This window comes from Anabrus simplex, chromosome 4 (assembly GCF_040414725.1).
Source record: "Anabrus simplex isolate iqAnaSimp1 chromosome 4, ASM4041472v1, whole genome shotgun sequence".
Lineage (NCBI taxonomy): Eukaryota > Metazoa > Arthropoda > Insecta > Orthoptera > Tettigoniidae > Anabrus > Anabrus simplex.
The window spans coordinates 123,324,749-123,344,828 of NC_090268.1; the positions used below are offsets into that span (position 1 = coordinate 123,324,749).

General features: G+C 37.0%; 1 protein-coding gene across 8 annotated transcripts in view; it reads left to right on the plus strand.

The window, feature by feature from the left end:
• Positions 1–20,080, plus strand: part of LOC136871688 (centrosomin) — a 540,670-nt gene that overhangs the window by 426,315 nt on the left and 94,275 nt on the right. For all 8 annotated transcript variants that reach the window (XR_010859792.2, XR_010859793.2, XR_010859794.2 and 5 more), the window contains 2 exons: positions 4,839–4,934; positions 10,347–12,360. Coding sequence is in view for 5 of the 8 variants with exons in the window: in XM_067145194.2 (XP_067001295.2) it covers positions 4,839–4,934; positions 10,347–12,360 (2,110 nt within the window). In the remaining 3 variants the exon portion in view is untranslated. The remainder of the gene's footprint in view (positions 1–4,838; positions 4,935–10,346; positions 12,361–20,080) is intronic.

Consider the following 20,080-nt stretch of genomic DNA (forward strand, 5'->3'; position numbering starts at 1 on the left):
GTTTCTGTGGTGGATGGTAGTGTAGTATGTTGTCTGAATATGATGAGGAGAGTGTTGGGACGGACATATACACCCAGTCCCCAAGCCAGAAGAATTAATCAGAAGCAATTAAAATCCCCGACCCGGCCGGGAATCGAACCCGGGACCCTCTGAACCGAAGGCCAGTACGCTGACCATTCAGCCAACGAGTCGGACAAGTATCCTCATACAAATAATTCAATAAAATTTTCAATTCTTTCACCCCCCTGAATTGAATTTTCTGAAATCAAAGGAATATGTGTTACTTTACTTCTCAAGGGGATTCCAGACACCAAGTTAGACTCTCACATATAATTTAACTAATTTTTCAATTTTTTCACCCCCACCTAAGTGAATTTTCCAAAACAAAACAAAAATGCATTTCTTTATGAGATTCCAATCACCAATTTTTACACCTGTAACGTCTTCAGTTTTGGAGATATAAGTATCCTCATAAAAGGTATTCAACCAATTTCCCCCCCTTTTTCACCCCCATTAATGGGATTTTGCAAAAACAAAAAAAAACCCTCATGTATCCTAATTTTTAAAGGAGATTCCAAATACCAAGTATTATGTCTGTAAACTTTTAAGTTTTTGAGATATAGATATCCTCATTTAAAATTTAACTCCCCTGTTTACCCTCTTAGCAGCAAAAAATGTTCCTTTATTTTTAAAGGAGATTATAAATACTAATTTTTACATCTGTAAACTTTTAAAGTTTTGAGATATAGATGCACTAATTGTAAAAATTTCTAAATATTCACCCCATTTGTCACTCATGTTTAACCCCCATTAATTGGATATTCCAAAAAAAAAAAATAAAAAAAAAAATGCATTTCTTTATTTTTAAAGGAGATTCCAAATACCAATTTTCATGTGTGTAACATCTTCAGTTTTTGAGATATAAGTCTGCTCATAAAAGATGTTTTATTTTTATTTCCCCCCTTTTTTCACCCCACTCCCCCTTAATGGGATTTTCTGAAAACAGAAAAATACATGTTTCTTTATCTTCAAAGGAGATTCTAAATATCAAAATTCATTTCTTTAAACTGTTCAATTTTCGAGATATAGATACTCATTTTAAAAAATCACCCCCCCCCCCCTTTTCACCCCCTGCGCAATGGAATATCCAAAAATCCTCCATTAGCAAGCACCTACATTTTAATATGAATGTATTCCCAAAATTTCACTTCTTTATGTCCAGTAGTTTTGGCTCAGCAATGATGAATCAGTCAGTCAGGACAAGTTGAAAGTGAAAACCTACAACCTGTTTTCCAGTCTTTGACTGGGTCAGGGATGTAATGAATGAACCATATAGGCTATTATTACAATGGGGTCGCCACTCCCAAGGTGATATTAATGAGTGATAAATGCTATGAAATGAGAATGTAGAGTGTTGCTGGAATGAAAGATGACAGGGAAAACCAGAGTACCCAGAGAAAAACCTGTCCCGCCTCCGCTTTGTCCAGCACAAATCTCACATGGAGTGACTGGGATTTGAATCACGGTATCCAGCGGTGAGAGGCCGACGCGTTGCCGCCTGAGCCACGGAGGCTCTCAGGACAAGTTATTTTATACATATAGATTTTTACTACTCTTTTCATCGTCAGAACAGTTGTATTCACTTTCATCAGGGTGGAAGACTGGAACATACCTGCGATGACATCACTGCCATTGATTACGCGCATCTTGACTTCAACTACTGCCTATTGGGGGGTGGCAAAAGCAGTTTCCAGTGGTTGGTTGAGGCACCCCTAGAGCACATATAGAGCAATTTTACAGATAAACTCTGTGATGCAAGTACTCCCTTCTTCCATCCAGCTTGTCGATAGCATCGCAGGTGCAACAGGTCATCCAACTTGTCTTACTTTCCATTATGTTTGATATCAGAGACATACTCTGCCAAAGGGATAATTTCTTTTGCCATTTTGTGCAAGCAATACAACATGCTCTGAAGAATAGCCTGTTAGCTACCATGGTTTGTAGGTTAACTGGAGAAAAACATATAGTTTTAACCACCTAATCTATACACAACACTATAATCTGAAAAAATTATTTATGAAAAAATAAGTGGACATATTTCAGCTCTCATCAGCCATCATCAGCACATAAACACTATAAACACTTAAATAAGATAAGGACATAAAAACACAGATGTGAGGAACAATGTCCGGTTGGCCATTTTTGTTCTGTACTTAACATCTCTTCAAAACGTACTAAATTTACGTAGCACGACCTAATATTTAAAGATAAAAATTTCATTGTTCCGTATTGAAATTATTGATGTTAAAAATTAAATAACTGGAAAGGAGGTTCAACCTATTCAATACTCAAAAGAAAGAAACGTAGCAATCACATTTCTATTTAAATGGGACCGGTTTCGACCTTAGTCTAGGTCATCATCAGCCATAAAAAACATGTAAAATGTTTATGAATGTTGGAGGTCAGTTTTTCACTCTGTTAGGCACAAAGACACGACATCACATTCTGTTCTGCACAAAGTCACAACATTAATAATCAACTTGCGAAGATCAAAAAGGCTTGAATTCGCAGACGAACAGATCTGTAGAAGAAAGCCGCCAGCTCCCGGTGACTACGCGGCACACTCAAGGTCACGCGCTGCGGCCAAACACCAAAGTAGAGTGGAGAACGTTTCGAAGGTCCAGAACCTGTCACGGCTGCGGGAAGCCAAGTACGTATATAAAAATATACGATGCCAATTAGTATAACCGAATGAGCACCCGTACTCCAGCTAAGATCTTGGTAAACAGTTGACTTGAACTGCATTTTTATGGCTGATGATGACCTAGACTAAGGTCGAAACCGGTCCCATTTAAATAGAAATGTGATTGCTACGTTTCTTTCTTTTGAGTATTGAATAGGTTGAACCTCCTTTCCAGTTATTTAATTTTTAGCACGACCTAATAGGTTGAAAGTTGATTTTGATTACAATGCGGTCGTGAATATTCAATATTCACAGTATGAATATGATTACTTTAATAGTTTTATTGAACATGTTTGGGAATGGATGGAGCAATACTGTACTCATCTAAGATAGCAAAACTATGCTGAGTGAGAGAGTTTGTCGTGCTGTTAGGAGCGTGCAGCTGTGAGCTTTCATTCAGGAGATAGTGGCTTTGGACCTCACTGTCAGCAGCCCTGAAGATGGTTTTCTGTAGTTTCCCATTTTCACCCTAGGCAAATGCTGGGCGTGTACCTTAATTAAGGCCACGGTTGCTTCCTTCCCACTCCTAGCCCTTTCCTATACCATCGTTGCCGTAAGACCTATCTGTGTCGGTGCATCATAAAGCCAATTGTAAAATAAAATATGTTCTGCTAGTTGTGTTTTGCATCTATGCACTGGCTGATGATTTTATCTTTTTAGATTTAATTTTTGTATTTTACCTCTCTCCAAGTACTTAGGACAAACCTTTCCCAGTTGGCTGCTTATATTGAAAAGGAATGGAATTCTTCACTTTAGCAATATATATCTTGACAGTGTGCACAACAGAATGCAAGCTCAGATTACATCGCAAGTGCCCAGTATTGATGTTTGTCTCAGGTTACAAACAAAGCTCTTTATTAAGCAAATGCAGTGATTTATTACACATTTGGAAATCAGTGAGGTAGATACAATATCAGTATTTTATCTCTCAATTACAACCCGTTTATTACTCTTCTCGAGTATTTTTTCATTTTCCTTCTGTATACTTCCCAATATCTGATTGAAACATAGATGTAATATTATCACTAAAAAGTGATCACGGTTTGAGTTGTTTTTCATTACTTGGAAAGCTTGCTCGACTTAAACGCTAATTTATGTTAATCTAATTTAACAATAATTCAATGACAGACTCAGGGTTTCATCAAATATGAGTTTATAAGGCAAATATTTACTATGAATTGCATTTTTAACTCTTTGAGTACCAGCTGCTCTTCCAATTTTCTTACAGAAATTGCCTTGCTGTTTTACTTACAAATGCATACTCTTGATCTTTTTCAACATCTGAGAACTATTTTATGCAGCTTTCTGTTATTTCCAACCTAAAGATTTGTTATTCATTTATACCTCTTCTCTCCAACAAATGTGTGTTATTTTTGCTTTCATCAGATTCCATCAAATAACTTCATACTTCCACCCCACATTGCTTACCGGTGGATGCCATTGCTTTTTAAACTGGGCATGGATAGTACTTAAGAGAATATTCATTTATCTGATGTCGCAGTCTACAAAGCAGCTAGAAACTGTGCTGGAACATCCCAGTGGGCCATAACACAATTACAGCATTCTCTGACTTCTCAGAGGAGAATGGTGTTACAGACCATTGATCTGATTAGATCATATTTGGCACTTGAAAGGTTTACTTGCCTTTCTTATACAGTTTTTACTAGTTAATTACTCAAGCAGTTTTAATACTGTATGTGAATAGTATGGCCTGCAAACTTTACTTCTATGTAAGTAGTTTGAATTGACATGTAAGATATGCTTGTCATTTATTGTTGAAAACTTTGTGTACATTTCTACAGTATTAACATCAGTTAATATTTTTCCAGTCCCTGTGGCCATTTCTCGTCAGTATAATGAAGAAACCAGGAACCTGACCATCTGATTTAATATTGTCGTGTTAATTTGAAAAGTGTTTGTATTCATTGTATGAAAATAACAAAATTAGAGAATAAATTGTAAATATAAGTATCACACTTTTGTTGTGTTGTTTGCTCTGAATAAAGGTAATGGCACAGACTTGTACTATGACTACATCACCTTGAGAAATAGGGATATGTGTAGTTTTTTTCAACTGGTAATTGCTATTTTGCAGCGGTTATGGGCAGAAGTAGAAGAGAAGAACAAGAAATTACTGAGGCTGACAGAGGAACGTGATCGTCTATCTATTGAAATGGAAAGGCAGGTTCAGGTGAGTACTATAACTTAAATCATCTGAAATGTTCAGATTTTGTTATTGCTTGAAAGAATGAAATGAAGTTTAAACTTCCACAACTTGTACAGAGCAAGTTGATGATCGCAGGAGAGTTTGTATCGAGATTGATTTAAAGAATGAATTCTCGTAGCTACGTATATTAACTCCAAAGCTGCTAATTCCCCACTTCAGTGTGTTTACCCCTGGGGTGCTAGATTTGCATGACTTTTCGTAAAATAGGATTGTTAAGAATTACAATTAATTTCACTTTTGGGGGGGAGGGGCAAGCACCCCTTCAAAAATATTTAGATTTCCCTAGAATCGCAGTTGGGCCAGATTTTACCCACCCTTAGTTATAGCTTTGAGTTCTTTTGTCCTTTTTCATCAAAATTCTCAAACCTCATAGGCTCTGTCCAAGCAGACAACAATGCGCTGACTGCAACATATCTTGTCTGAACAAACAAACATACTGCTTGGAAATGATTCGGTGCAGTACGTTTCAGTGTTATAGTATTGTTGCATAAAAGTGTATAAGGAGTAGATCGTGGCCATGCTTTGCTGAATAATTACTTTAAAAAAAAAGGAAATTATTGACATTCAAAACAACATATCAAAAGAGGAATTTGAAGGGGGAGCCCATGGAAGTTTCACCTGATGAAGTATCATTGACTCATACTTTCAAACGTCAAGTAAAGTGTATCTGCACAGGAAACAAATAGGTTCTGAAGTGTTACGCTTATAACATAACTATCTGTAGCAAGTGCACAGTCAAGTGACATTAGCTAATACATTATAATCTACCATATCCTAAATGCTACTTATTATTTTATATTGTATTTCACATCACAATACTCTGTGTGTATTAAATGTTACATGTAGTATCAGTATTCATAATGGTGTATTTGATAGTTGATAATCACAATAAAGGAGAGGCGGGTCATACGAGCTAGCCACAGTTCTAGGGGATACCCAAATCACAGCGCTTGCATGTATTGATTCATAGTTGCGTCCATTTCTTAAAAATATAAGAGCATTTACAAGAGTACCTCGTATCTGCCGCTGATGTGGCTCAGGCAGCAGCACGCTGGCCTCTCACTGCTGGGTTCTCACAAGAACTACACAATTCCAAACTGCAATTAAGCGTATCCTAATTACAACAACAGTATTTTAGTAAGAGTTTCTACGGATACCTCTACTACACCAGTACTACACAAATATTTTACAATAATAAAATAAGCACACTAAATTCTAATAGGATATTACTCGTATACTACTGTACAGTACACTACAGTAATTTTAAACTATTTTCAGATGTATCCTACTTACATTACCGGTACCGTACCGTATGTCACTACTAAGCACAACAGAAATGAAATTTGCAAGAACTACTGTACTCAAAGATTACCAACTAAGCTAAATGCTTAGACAAATTATTATTAGTATTACGGTCTAATAGATACACACGAAAGATAACACACGAATATAGCAGGCAAGATACGGCACTATCTAAATGTACTGTATCTATACTACAATGTATCTTTACTACCCTACACTGCGTTTGGTTAAATGCTTAAGTATTGAAAGGATTGCCGTACATGAAGAAAAACACGAATATAACTGGCAAGATACTATCTAATATATTATACCTTATCTTCACTACAATTCTACTGAAATGTGGTTATGTAATTATTACAGCTGGTGGATTACTATTATTTTCCCTACTCCACGGGACGGAGAATAAAAGTGTCCTTAATTAGGCCTACTGAAAAATATGAGGTTGTCTACAATCATTTCTCAAATATTTATATCAAAACAACAACTACTACTACTACTACTACTACTACTACTACTACTCCAGGGACTTGAACTGCAATTACTGGGATATATGAACTTTATTATTATTATTATTAGCTAACCGCTCATAAATACTGAAAGATCAAGGGAGCGAAATATAAATTACGGATACTTTAACTACCTACTCAGAAGTACAAATGAATGGAATACAAGGTCAGCTGATTTTTATTTATATTTACTTGACTACACTACACCCTTTGTTCACGACTACCCAACAATGCAATATTTGAATATGAGGAGCGACAATAATCAATAACAATACGACGACTTAACTATTACCGTGTAATCTCTTTAACTTCTTTTTAAATAGAAGTTTACAGGCGTATCGTGTTTTTTAATGTAGTAAATTATTATCTTCGCGATAGTTTGAACGGATATCTATACGAAATACCGGAGAAGTTGCTGCAGAAGTTACGGTACTATTCCTTATGATAATCTGCCTTTGTAAGTATAACCAACGAACCTACAGATATTTACAAATACTTTCACACACATTTATATCAACCAAAATATTGTCAACACATATTTAGAAAACTTGCCAATAGCCAATACGGCAAACAATTTTTGGTCTCTGTCATCTGCAGCCATAGCATTTCCATCTATAATTCTACCTATTCTATAATTCAGTTGCTTCTCTTTGAGGATCGATGAAAAACAGTTTTAATAGCCTGAAAAATGTCCTCCAATTTTTTGAACTGCATGAATCATTTGGAATTCTGTTGAAGTGTGAGATCTGCTTAAAAAAACATGACTGCAAAGCATGGTCTATGGCAGGGGTCTTGGGTTATTTTTCCATGGGGTCCAGATCTAAGTTCCAAAGAGTTGTACAGCATCATGCAGTTCATGTGTCAGTTTTGCTGACCCCAATAAATTAGTGGTAAGATTTTTTATGTGGTAAAATATGTTACCCAAGAAAACAACCTGCTGGACTGATTCTTCATCTAAGATACAATTCTAAAAGAATTTAATTGTGTAAAGTCCCTGTTCAATACAATTTGCCATTTAATAAATGTTCTGTCTAAAAAGCTACATGGGACGTTTTTCGACGTAGCCTAGAGGTCAGTTTAAAATAACTCAAAGATGAAAGACACACAAAAACAGTGATACATAAAAAACTTGAGTTAAAATACAATCAACAAATGGGAAATTTATGTTTAAAATGTTAATGGCTTCAATCCTGTTGTGGACGAATCTAGTTATAACAGGTGTGGATCCAACCATGTTTACCACAACTATTGGTTGCTTGAGGAATACTTTAAAATTATGAAGACTGTCTAATGTTATCTGTTTGTCATGCTTCTGGAACGGAGTGAATTTTTGCAATCCATGAATTTCTTCACGGAGAGTAAAAATATAGCCAGAATCTAAAAATGAAACCAAAAAGCCGAATTTAGATTTGAATGAGATTGATCTTCAACAAGAGAAAAGTGGAAATTGTTGGTGGTAACTAGAATGTTTTCTGTTGAAATGCTGCTTTAAATTCCCTCTCTTAATCAAAGCAAATGTCTGAATGCATATTAAACATGCTGGTTTTGCCTCTATATATTCAAACAAAACAAAGAAAAACTGCATTTCCTCTTCAGGTTTGGAGATGCAATTTTCAGAGTCCACTTTACATCTCTTGTAGTTACTCATAACAAAAAAGTTCACTGAAATAATTGTAAACTTACACTGGCATATAAACAACTAGTTATTTTTAAATTTATGAGCAGAGCAATCCACAGCTAACTACTGAGGCAGGAAACAGAGCTTTTGTTATTATTATTGGTCATGAAAGGGGAATCTCTTCACTTTGAGCTTGAACAATCCACTGATGCATGACTGTGTCCTACTGATCATTTGACATCACTTTAATCGTTCTGCGAGCATTCACTTTACCCCCAGTGGTTTGATTCTTCTAAATGTCTTTAAATTTTGTCTGTATAACATTGATATTATTAACAGTTGTTTGCCGAATACAAAAAATTGGTGCAGTACTCGTAGTACTTCACCTTTCCTCAGGTGTTTAATAATTTGCATTTTCTAAGATTATGCCAATACTGCTTGTTTATGTTTCTGTGCCATTTTTGCATTTCAACTAAAATTGGGTGAAGCACAATGCAAAAAATAACGTTTAAGCAGTAATATGATGAAACAACAGAGGTTATACTATGAACACCCAGACTCACTGCACTACTCGTGAACGGTGATTAAAGTCTTGAGACTGCTGCAGCAGTCACTTTGTTGAATGAGAAAAGGGAAGGACGTAGTTTTAGCAGTGTTACAATTAAAAGGGTGCTGGAAACAAAGATTTTACTGTACATTTATAGATTTAGCAAGAAGATAGTAAATGCATGGATATTTTTCTAAAAGACTGACAAAATTAATATTGAAGTCCACACATTTAAGTTTCTGTAAAATAACTGAAATCTTTAAACTCTCTTCAAAACATGTTGAAGGCACTACATTCTCCTTTCCTACCTTGGTTTGACAACCCTTTCTCATGAATATGATCATCTCGCTTTTTAATGATGGATCATCACATTGTTGGACATAATTTCTATTTGGATATATTGTATAAAATGGCCAAATTTGGTATTCAATCTCATGTATATAATAAACTGTAAACCATGTTTAATTTCCTAAGATAATGAATTGTGTAGTCAATTGACTTTCTAGATAAAAATGGTCTGGTGTTCCCATTGGTTTGCCTTTTGATATAGGTTCTGAAAATATAATATAATTCTGTTGAAGTATAAGAACTGATTAAAAAAACATGACAGCAAACCATGGTCTGAGGCTTTGTCACTGAAGTCACATGATATGGGGCAGCAATGTGATAGATGGATTATAGGGATGCAGTTTGTAATGTTCAGTTTTGTAACAGTTTCTGTCATTGTTATCGTGATCATAGGCACAGGACCACATATTTTAAGTGGAATCTGAACCGGAGTGATGTTACTATTTATTTAAAATATCCTGTATGCTTTGACTGGAATTCAAACCACTGCCACCTTGGTCAGAAGCCAGTGATGATACCACTTGGCTTTCACGCTTGTGAAACAATAATTTGCTACATGATAAAATTCTTACTGAGCTCGATAGCTGCAGTCACTTTATTGCAGCCAGTATCCAGTATTCGGGAGATAGTGGGTTCGAATCCCACTGTCGGCAGCCCTGAAGGTGGTTTTCCATGGTTTCCCATTTTCACACCAGGCAAATGGTGGGGTTGTACCTTAATTAAGGCCACGGCCGCTTCCTTCCCACTCCTAGCCCTTTCCTGTCCATCATCACCGTAAGACCTATCTGTGTTGGTGTGATGTAAAGCAACTTGCAACAACAACAAAAATGATCTTTCTAACATCTTGTAAGCAATAGGTGACTAGTTTGGATAACGTCCAATAACTTCCGAACATATCATTGAAACTATAATATTTCATTTAGATATTTTACAGGCTTGTGAACAGTTATGAAAATATATATTATCTTGTATTTAATTTCAACCAAATTCTGAGTGAATAATATCTCTTATTGTCAAGAAAATTAATATTTATTTTATTTTCTCTTCTTTTGCAGTCACTGCTCAAAAGATTGGCAGAGAAAGAAGGATGTTTAGAAGAATGTGAGAGCAGGTTAAAAGCTGTTGAGAAGGATATTCAGTATCGTGACAACCTGGTTACCGATTTGGAACATGAACTGAATGAATTACGAACTTCCCTTAAGGAAGTACACAGAAAGCGAGATGCAGCCGACTACAAGGAAGAAGGCCAGCAGACAGATGATAGCTTAATATCAAAGATGGAGATGGAGTTAACTCGTGAACTTACTGATAAAAGTTTTGAAATTGAACGCTTAAATAGTGAATTACGAAAGAGAACAACAAATCTTCAAGAACTAGTTAATAAAGAACTCTGGGATAAAAATCGTGAAATTGAAAAACTTCAGGATCGTTTGAACTTATTGTGTGAAAGAAAGGAAGTAGAAATTGTGGCTCTTCGCCAGCAAATTGAGGCTAGGGATTTTCAGCTTAAGGTTGTGCAAGATAGAGTTGCTCAGATGGCTTCTCAGAGTAATTTCCCTTCACCCATGGTTATTAAGGAGGTGCAGCCTATTACCTTGAACAATCATCTCCATATTCAGCAGCCTGATGTTAGTACTCCTTCTTCAGTATCTTCTTCAGTATCTGTTCCTTCTCTTGAAGATGAAGTTACGTCTTTGAGAAAACAACTGCTCTCTAGTATGACAGAAAAGAAGTATCTGTATCAGAGATTAGAGGATCTGAAGGAGCAACTTCATAATGTTGTTCCTCAAGAGTACTGTGATAATTCAAACTCCCCCAAGACGTGTCCACAATGTACAAAAGCTAAACAAGAAGCTAAACGGGCAGAAAATATGCATAAGGAGACAGCAGAAGTTTGTTCAATGCTGACACAACGTCTTGAGGAGTTGGCTAGGTTTCTTAGTTCATTGCTGAAATGCCCCGGTTTCATTGGTGCATTAGGTCAAAGAAGGCAAAAGATTTTGAAGCAGGTAGTGGAAAACAGTATGGAATTATCTCGCAGATTAACAGTGTCATTTTCTGAGATTCAAGTACCAAATATTACTAATGTGCAAATGAGCTCATTATCATTAACTGGTCTTCTTGAATCTGCAAGTGAAATTAATCTATCTCTGTTAAATTTACAAGATGAAGAAGAGGATGAGACTGAGACAGAAATTAGCTGTTACGAAACTGAACTTCAAGGTTCTCAGATTTCTGACAATGATCTCTGCACGAACAATAAATTTGTCAGAAAGAGCAAAGAAGGTCTTCCGAGTGAACAGACTCAGTTGGTAGAAGAACTTCGTTCTCAGGTGGAATTACTCAAAGCAGAAATAAAACGGAGAGATGTTGAAATATCTCAAGCTTATTCAGTAAAAGCTCAAGATGACGGTTGTAGAGAACAAAGTGACAAAATTGATAACTCGGGTATTAGTTTTATACTGAAAGCAAAGGGTGATCATAGTGAGAATAGAGCAGAGAGTGAAAGTTCATTTAGTTCATTAACATTTTACAACAGCCTTCATTGCAGTAATGCAAATGAGAAATGGCCCAAGCCACTCCCATTATCTCTGAGGAAAGAGGATACAAACGTGCATACCAATGAAGAAAAAGAGTGTAAATGTAATTTAGAAGGGCGATTCAAATCGAGTCCTTGCAAACATAGCGGACCTAGACACTCTCAGTCTGCTAATTCAACACCTGTTAAAGCTGATTCTGTTAGATCTAGTGGTACACAGAGGATTAGAAGAAGTTCAAGTGCTAATGCAGTTTCAGGAAGTTTATTACATACCTCAAAACTGCATCGTGAATATGGTGTAGCTAGTTTATCAGAATCAGAAGCGTGGTCAGAGCCTGATCGTAATGTTTCTATGGCGAGGATTGGTCTCAGAGAAGACAATTTAAAGACAAACATTACTCTGATGACTGGCACCTTAAACACAACTTGTTGTTCTATTGGAGGTTCTGGACGAGCGAGAAGAAGTAAGGAAATAGATGATTCCAGTGAATCTTCTGAAGAGACAGCACGTGAGAATTCAAGGACACCAGGTGAGTTTTGTTAGCTTATAGGTATATAAATAAAATTGTCATTTTGTCCATACACTTCAAATTTTAATCTCATACTTCCTTTTCTTCTCTGATTAGGTATTCAAAAGATGAAAGTAGGTTCACTTCAGTTTTTGTACGTCAGCATGTTTGATACAGCTTAAAAGACCATATAGTTGCACAGTAATATTAATGAATATTGATGGCGCCAAAACAGAAAATGTCAAATTTCTCCATTCATATTAACTGTATTGAAAAACTATACATAAAGGTTATGCAAAATATAATTTCCAATTTTTTGTTTTATGCATTTCACTGTGTGAAGAATAATAATGGATATAATCAGGCTCATTACAACTTTCATAATTATTCAATTGTTTCTTCAAATATTAGTTCTGTGTATACATGTACCTAATGAAAATTGCAGAAATTACAATTTCCAATATATTATGTCCCATACATTTTTACTGCATGAACTGTGATAACAGGGATATTAAGGAACTTAGACTACTGCAGTGCATTTGTTGAATTTGTAATTTCAACACAGCAACTTCCCTCAAACGTAGTAAAATTATCATTTGCACAACAAAAACAAATTTCAGTGCTTGGGATAAGAATACGGTGGCTCAACTTTTCTGTTCAGTGAGGTCACGTCTTTGGAAACTATTAACACATGGGTGACGGGCCCCGAGAAATCTCTTAGTACGCTCGCCAGCGGTAGGTGACGAGCTCCGAGAAATCTCGGTTTTATTCACGACATAGTTTTCGGTCTTCCTGTGACATCTCTTGACCATATATTGAACTATTTCGGACTTCCACATTGAGTAGAATAAATCGTAGATGTATATCTGCCACTTTTCTTTTATTCACGGCTCTTTTATTCTTTGATTTAGTTTCGAAACATCTGCTTTCTTTCTGTTGGTTCAGTCAATGACAAGATGGAGCGCCCGCAGAATACGGTGTTAGCCGACGAGGATATTTTAGAAGAATTATATACCGATGATCGTTCAAATGGATATAGTGATAATGAATTAGTGGAAACTGAATGTGAGAGTGATAGTGAAAGTGATATTCAAGCCTTTACACGCCGTAATTTACCTAGTGTGCTTAATTATGCAAGTGACTCTGAGGACGACAACGATGTAAACAATAATGATGTGTTAGGAATTGACGCTGAAGATGGTTTTGTAAAGGAAGATCCACTACTAATAGGGGCATTGGAGAGTACTCAGACCAACTTTAAAGATAAAAGCTTGACTGGTTTAACATTTATTTACATTTTTATTATCAAGTACACCCTAGTATGCTTAGTAGAAAAATGTCCGGTCCACAGGGTATGGGACAAGCTCAAGCATCCGGTCAGCAATGTGTTAACGGACTATAGGCACCGTGCGTGTCACTGTAGCGGCTGGGCGGAGAACAACACGTGAGGCAGACTCCAGACTTCCAGTAGCTGTTCTGTTATTTATGACTGAGCGTGTAGTTACTCCGATGATAATGGCAGAGAAAAGGAGATCAAGTAAACGCAATTGTTGTGTTGTCGGATGTTCCAATACTTACGTAAATACTGGAAGTGAAGTACAATTTTATTGTTTTCCAAAACAAGCGATAGAAGTGGACCGAAGGAGGCAATGGATACAAGCAGTTAACCGAACGAACTAAGTAGGCCCATGGGCGCCCATATGAGAGTTTCTAGAGGGGGGCCCAGACTTGGGCGTACGTAGTAATTTTAATATTTTGGAAGGTAAATGGCGGTTTCTATTCTGTGGTAGAATAACCCACGGTATCCCCTGCCTCTTGGTGGGTGACGGTACTACCGCTTTTACGTAATACTGACTTTTAAGTCATTTTCTTGAAAGGAAAACACGTGACTGCACTAGATTTTTGCCTTTCCCTGAGAGCTAGAGGGGGGCCGCGGCTCCACCTTGCTCTCGGGTATGGGCGCCCTTGAGTAGGCCTACACATACGTACTGCACATGTTTGCAATAAGTTCAATTGAACTGATTTAATTTCATTTTGGTTTTAATTTTTAGCACTGATGCATCACTTTGGCAACCTACAACTTACTCAAGAGGATGTATTGCACATTTCATCGGAAACAGAAGATCTGGATGCCCACTAAGTCCAGCCTATGTTCCGACGATATTTCCGGATGAATACAAGAAGAGGAATGTGCCGCCGGGACCCAGCTTACAGCGCTTTCACAGACAACTCAAGCGATTAAAAAAGGAAGAATGAGACGGAAAATTTTCAAATTTTCCATGGGAACAGATGCATCTGATTTTTATTGTTCAGACTTCATGTTTTCTTGTTCAATAAATGAAAATGACGTAAATAAACAAGCATATATTCCACTTAAAGGAAGAATGAGACGGAAATTTTCAAATTTTCTGTGGGAACAGATACATCTGATTTTCATTGTTCAGACTTCATGTTTTTTTGTTCAATAAATGAAAATGACGTAAATAAACAAGCATGTATTCCACTTAATTTCGATTTGAGAGGGGACATTACAAAACATGATAAAATGTGTGGAACGGAAGACGATCGTGCAGACATCAAGGATCCAGGTTTCCAAGGCAACAGTTCCATACGGAACAATACACAAATATGTGATTGAACAGGTGTTAACTTCAACGTCTTTGCCTTGCTGCTTGCGTTATTAACAAACTGTAACATTTCGAAATTATGTAAAGAAACCAGATTATCGATTTTCCTAGCGAAAATGAAAACCGTACTGTCCTATTCTGCTTTGAGTGTGCTATTCGGAGTTCACAGGACACCAATTTCACGTATTTTTATGACCGTGCTTATGCAACTGGCACTAGTATGCAACTAGCCTAGTAAGGAGCACTGCGTTCGAAACATTTCATGTTCTGGCCTAGTAAGGAAAGTGTTCGAGAAACATTGCCTCCAGCATTTAAGAGAAATTACGATAACTGTCAAGTCATTATTGATTGCACGGAATTCAGGGTTGAACAGCCCCCACGTAGATCAGAGAATGTATTTCTATTCTCAATACAAGGGTTGCCACACTGCAGAAGTTTTAATTCCAATCAGGCCTAGTGGTGTGATCGCCTTTAAACCTAAATGTTACGGTGGAAGAGCTAGCGACTCATTCATAACAACTGACAGTGGTTTATTAACTTTCCTTCAACCAGGCGACGAGGTCATGGCTGATAAAGGATTTCCTGGGATCAGAACTAACTTAACTGGCAGCGGTGTCGTAATCGTGACACCACCGTTCTTACATGACAGGAGATTAACAGCTGAGGAAGTTGAGAGTAGGACAATATTGCGAGTGTTAGAATTCACGTAGAAAGGTGTATTCAAAAAATCAAAATCAATGTATTGCAGAAATTGCCAACAGAACTTTTCCACACGTGGATGACATCGTGCATATGTGTTACGTGTTAACGAATTTGCAACCTCCAATAATTAAAGAACAGTTTCAGAATTGTTCTACCATCAGTTTGTTTTATTTATTCTTTGTATACATTTTGATCTGTTCAACATTCAACAAGCAAGAATTGACAAATAAATAATAATCATTATTAGTAGGAATACCGCTAATTTTTGGCAAGTAATTACTCAAATAGAATTTTGTCGTTTTGGTGAGACATTCCTCGACATACTTATTGTCCTGATAAATAGGTATTGTCAACTGTTGTGCTTTGCTATATACATATAGATCACATTTTCCCAAGCCAGTTACATACATCATTATTTGTATTTGTGTGTAATACGTATGACTTGTCTTTAACTGTATGTTATTTTGCTCGTCAAAGTAAAGATAACGTAGGTACTCGTACATTTCCTGACTCATCTACTATTGGTTTATCTTTACAGGAAGATGGACATTTAACTTCTAACACTCTGTCAGCTACATTTCCTTTGAGAACTATGTCATCTGGATATCCACAAATCCAAGGTTGTTTCTTGTGGATTATTAACCCACATCGAATAACACGAACACTAAATGAACTTCCATAGCATTCTGTTGCTTCACTTTCCATTTCACTTCCGTAAGAAATATTGTTCAAAGTAGCTCCCCCAATTGGAGATTCAGTTACAAATGCGAGAGGTATCAAAGTTACGTCACCTAGTTTTGATCCGATGTGGTTTCGTGCTAGCAGATATTCTTATCTTTCTTTCTTGAAACCATCGAGGGCTTCCTGATAGAGTGTCCAGGGAGATTTTAATTATACAATCTATACCAACCTGCAGTTTGCTGGTAAAAAACATTTCATCACTCACAGTGCGAAAGGTGTATTTGTCTGCCAAGCGCACATCGTTAGAGGCTTGCAAATGTAATAGCTGTGTCACAATTTCCTCACAGTCTTCTCTCTCCACATCATTCTCTACCCTGTCTATGAATGAGGTGACTACGGCCCTGCGCGATTGTTTGATTTCAGTACTTGCTTCTGCTCGAAGCATTGTACGAAGACTGCAGCATGAAGGGATGTGTATTAAAATATCCTCAGTTAATTCGAAGGGGGGGAAGAGATGTCTCCAAAATCTTTTTACCGAACAGTTCTATGCGTTTGCCTTTTCTATATTTTTATGTTGACATTGTTTTCGGGCTCAGTTTTCCCCATTGTTGCGGACGGTCTGTTTTGGAGACAACACTTTAATTATTTATATAATACACTACCGCAGCTACATGTTCGCAAGTTTCTCTGGCACCAGAAGGACAGGAACATTCGCTGGTAGAGACATTACGATTCTGGTCAACCTGAACACACAATAAAAATGCGTACAACTTAGCAAACATGCATTAAGTAGGCCTAATCCTTACTAAATAAACTTTATAAATTGTTACCTAACTACACCTTGCCTGCCTCAAGTTTCACGATATAAGGCGGCAAAGTGACAGACGTTTGTCGGGTGACTTTTCCTGTGATGTATCCGAAACCATTCAACTGTTCACGTGGCCATTGACAAAAAAGTTTCTTCCTTTATTGCATGATGATTCACTTAGATTCCCTAATTGAATCGCTTTAAACCCGCAACTTCTTCGAATGTCCACACATGTTGTACTGAGACTTTCGCAGTACGCCTCACCTCTTGTTTCAGAAGAACTACTATGTAGCGCTAGTAGTAGCATTTCAATTTATCTGCACGGTGCCTATAGAGACCACTTTATTGTTGACTTCGATGAAATTTTGGTAGTTCATGCGATTCTCACGCCAGTGATGTTATTGAAGATTAATCATGTTGAGCTTCTCAACAAAAGAGCTATCATCAGTTATTGTAAAACTAAGGTATTCAAACTTTATCCCTTGCAGCACGTTGTTGCTATCTACTTTGATGGTTCCCATTTCTTGTATATCTGATGTCATGTCCGGTTTTCTTCTTGTTGAAGTGCAGGTTGTACTGCGCCTGTTGGTCAATTCATTCTTGAGTTTGGCGTTGTAAATCCAGTTTGTTCTCTTCAGCCAACATAACATTGTCAGCATAGAGAAGGGTCCAATTTAATGACCGGCGCAGGTCAGCTGTCGCGGTGTCCATCACTACGCTGAACAGTAGCAGTGATAGGACAGAACCTTAGTGTACGCAGACTATGATGGGTAAGACTTTAGGTGGTCCTGCAGTAGTATGAACGTAGCTTCTCGGTTCTACATAGAGCAGCCGCACCCATTTGACATGATATTCTGGGACACCATGTTCTCTTAAGCACTATACCCTATCTCAAATTACCTGGGAGATAAGAATAACAAGTCCGACCACGTGCACGTTCCAGTACTAGTCGCATAAAAACGCCAGTCAAGAAATCGTGAGGTCGGTAAGTAGTTCAAATAATCTGTAACTAACATGTTATAAGAAGAATACAGCATTTATACAATCACCAGAATGAATCAAGATGATATTCAATACAATTCTGTAGGTTAATGTACTCACGAATGTCACCTACTGAAGATAGATAGGTTACTCAATCCCCTCCATATCGTCGTCATCGTCATAACTGTCAAGAGTCGTTCACATTTATCACCATCCGTTCAATGGCATCTTCTACTAACTGGTCTATATCACACATTCTTTCTACTTCTGTCTCGACATGTTTTATACACATTTCCCAACGTTGAAGGGTCACTAGTTCAATCCCTTCCAACAGCAGTTGACTAACTTCCACAAAGGTGAAAGATTTGTTGTTCCTAGCCACATGGTCCTTAACTTGGCTCCACACACTTTCAATTGGATTTAAAGAACAGTGGTATGAAGGTAACCTTAAAACTTGCCTTCTGATTGCAATGCGATATCATCTGCTCTATATGCGCTACATGAGTCCTGAATATGCTGTGGTATGACATTAAGAAGTTCCAACTTGACACTGTTCGAATTTCCTTCCTGTCCAGAAACTTAATTATATCTCCCTTTCTCCATGACTGTGTAGGCAGTTTCTGAATTCTAACCGAATGGTAAGACAATTACATAACACAACTCTGCACAAGGAAACTTAGTATATAAAAGAGTGGTTTCATACCCTGCTGTTGACAAATCTACTGTGTCCTTGGAGGAGCGACAGCTGATGCAGCCTTCCGTCTTGTGAAGTAATGATGTGTGTGTTCCAAAGCTTGCTCCGCCTTCGAGGGAAGCAAGGCTGTGGAGTGGGGAGGATTTAAAACATGCTTTTAAAAAGCTATTCTCCATTTTATTTCATTTCAGATTTCTGGGAAGCTCTTTTAATAATAGTAAGACAGCAATCAGCTTCAGGGATCCTGAATTAATTGAATTCAAGATACACTTTTATAAAAATTAAAACAAACAACATTCGCCTTGGAAGGAGCAAATGAAGAGAACACCCTTGTAAAATATAGATCAGTGACAAAGGAAATTTATTTTTCAAAAACGTTTTATTAGTAGACAAGCAGAATATCATATATCATAGTGAAAAGTGCTGGAAACAAAAACATTTTTTATAACATCTGTTCCAATGAATAGATATAGTTTTAAAATGGGCTAAAATAAGTAAATCCATTTCCCTCTCATTTCACCACCTCATTCCATTCAACCATTCACATTGATTTTAATTTATTTCAATGTTTTAAATTCATATAGATTTTAAGTAAAACGAGGTACTTCTTAAGTTGTTCTTAAGAAGATAAATACTTCGTAATTTCACCTAAGCATTGTAATACAGCTGAAGATGTTCCAAATGGAATGAAACATATACTTTATATGATTGATTGATTTGCTTAATGCAAATATAAGTATCAAAAAGGTGGAAATTTACTGTTATTGATTCATTGTAAACGTCCAGTGTGCCGATAGTGAACCATGTGTGTGTTGTGTCTCACTGATCCATATGTGAGCCATTCAGCATTGTCGCAAGTCAACTGAATCTTGTGCCATGAGCCTGCCGTTCCTGTGAATTGATTCACTCGAACACTTGAATGTATCGATGCACTGCTTCAAATCATACACTCAGTAGCCAACATTAGTGTATGGTACATGTACCTTTGTTGCCTTTCTGCTGCAGCTTTTCCAACAACCAAAAGGATGTAAAATAATTATCGAAGAACAAGTGCCTTCTGGTAGTTGTGAAATTCGTTCCATAACATCTGAGCCACTACTCCTAATTCTGGCATTGTGTTCCCATTAGTTGCTCCTTGGTAAGGTTCTCATTGAACCAAATACCCAAGATGAGTGGTAGAGCCCAGACTTTATACCCAAAATGTATTGGTTTGCCATGAATGTGTTGTGGCACCGTGTCTTATAATGT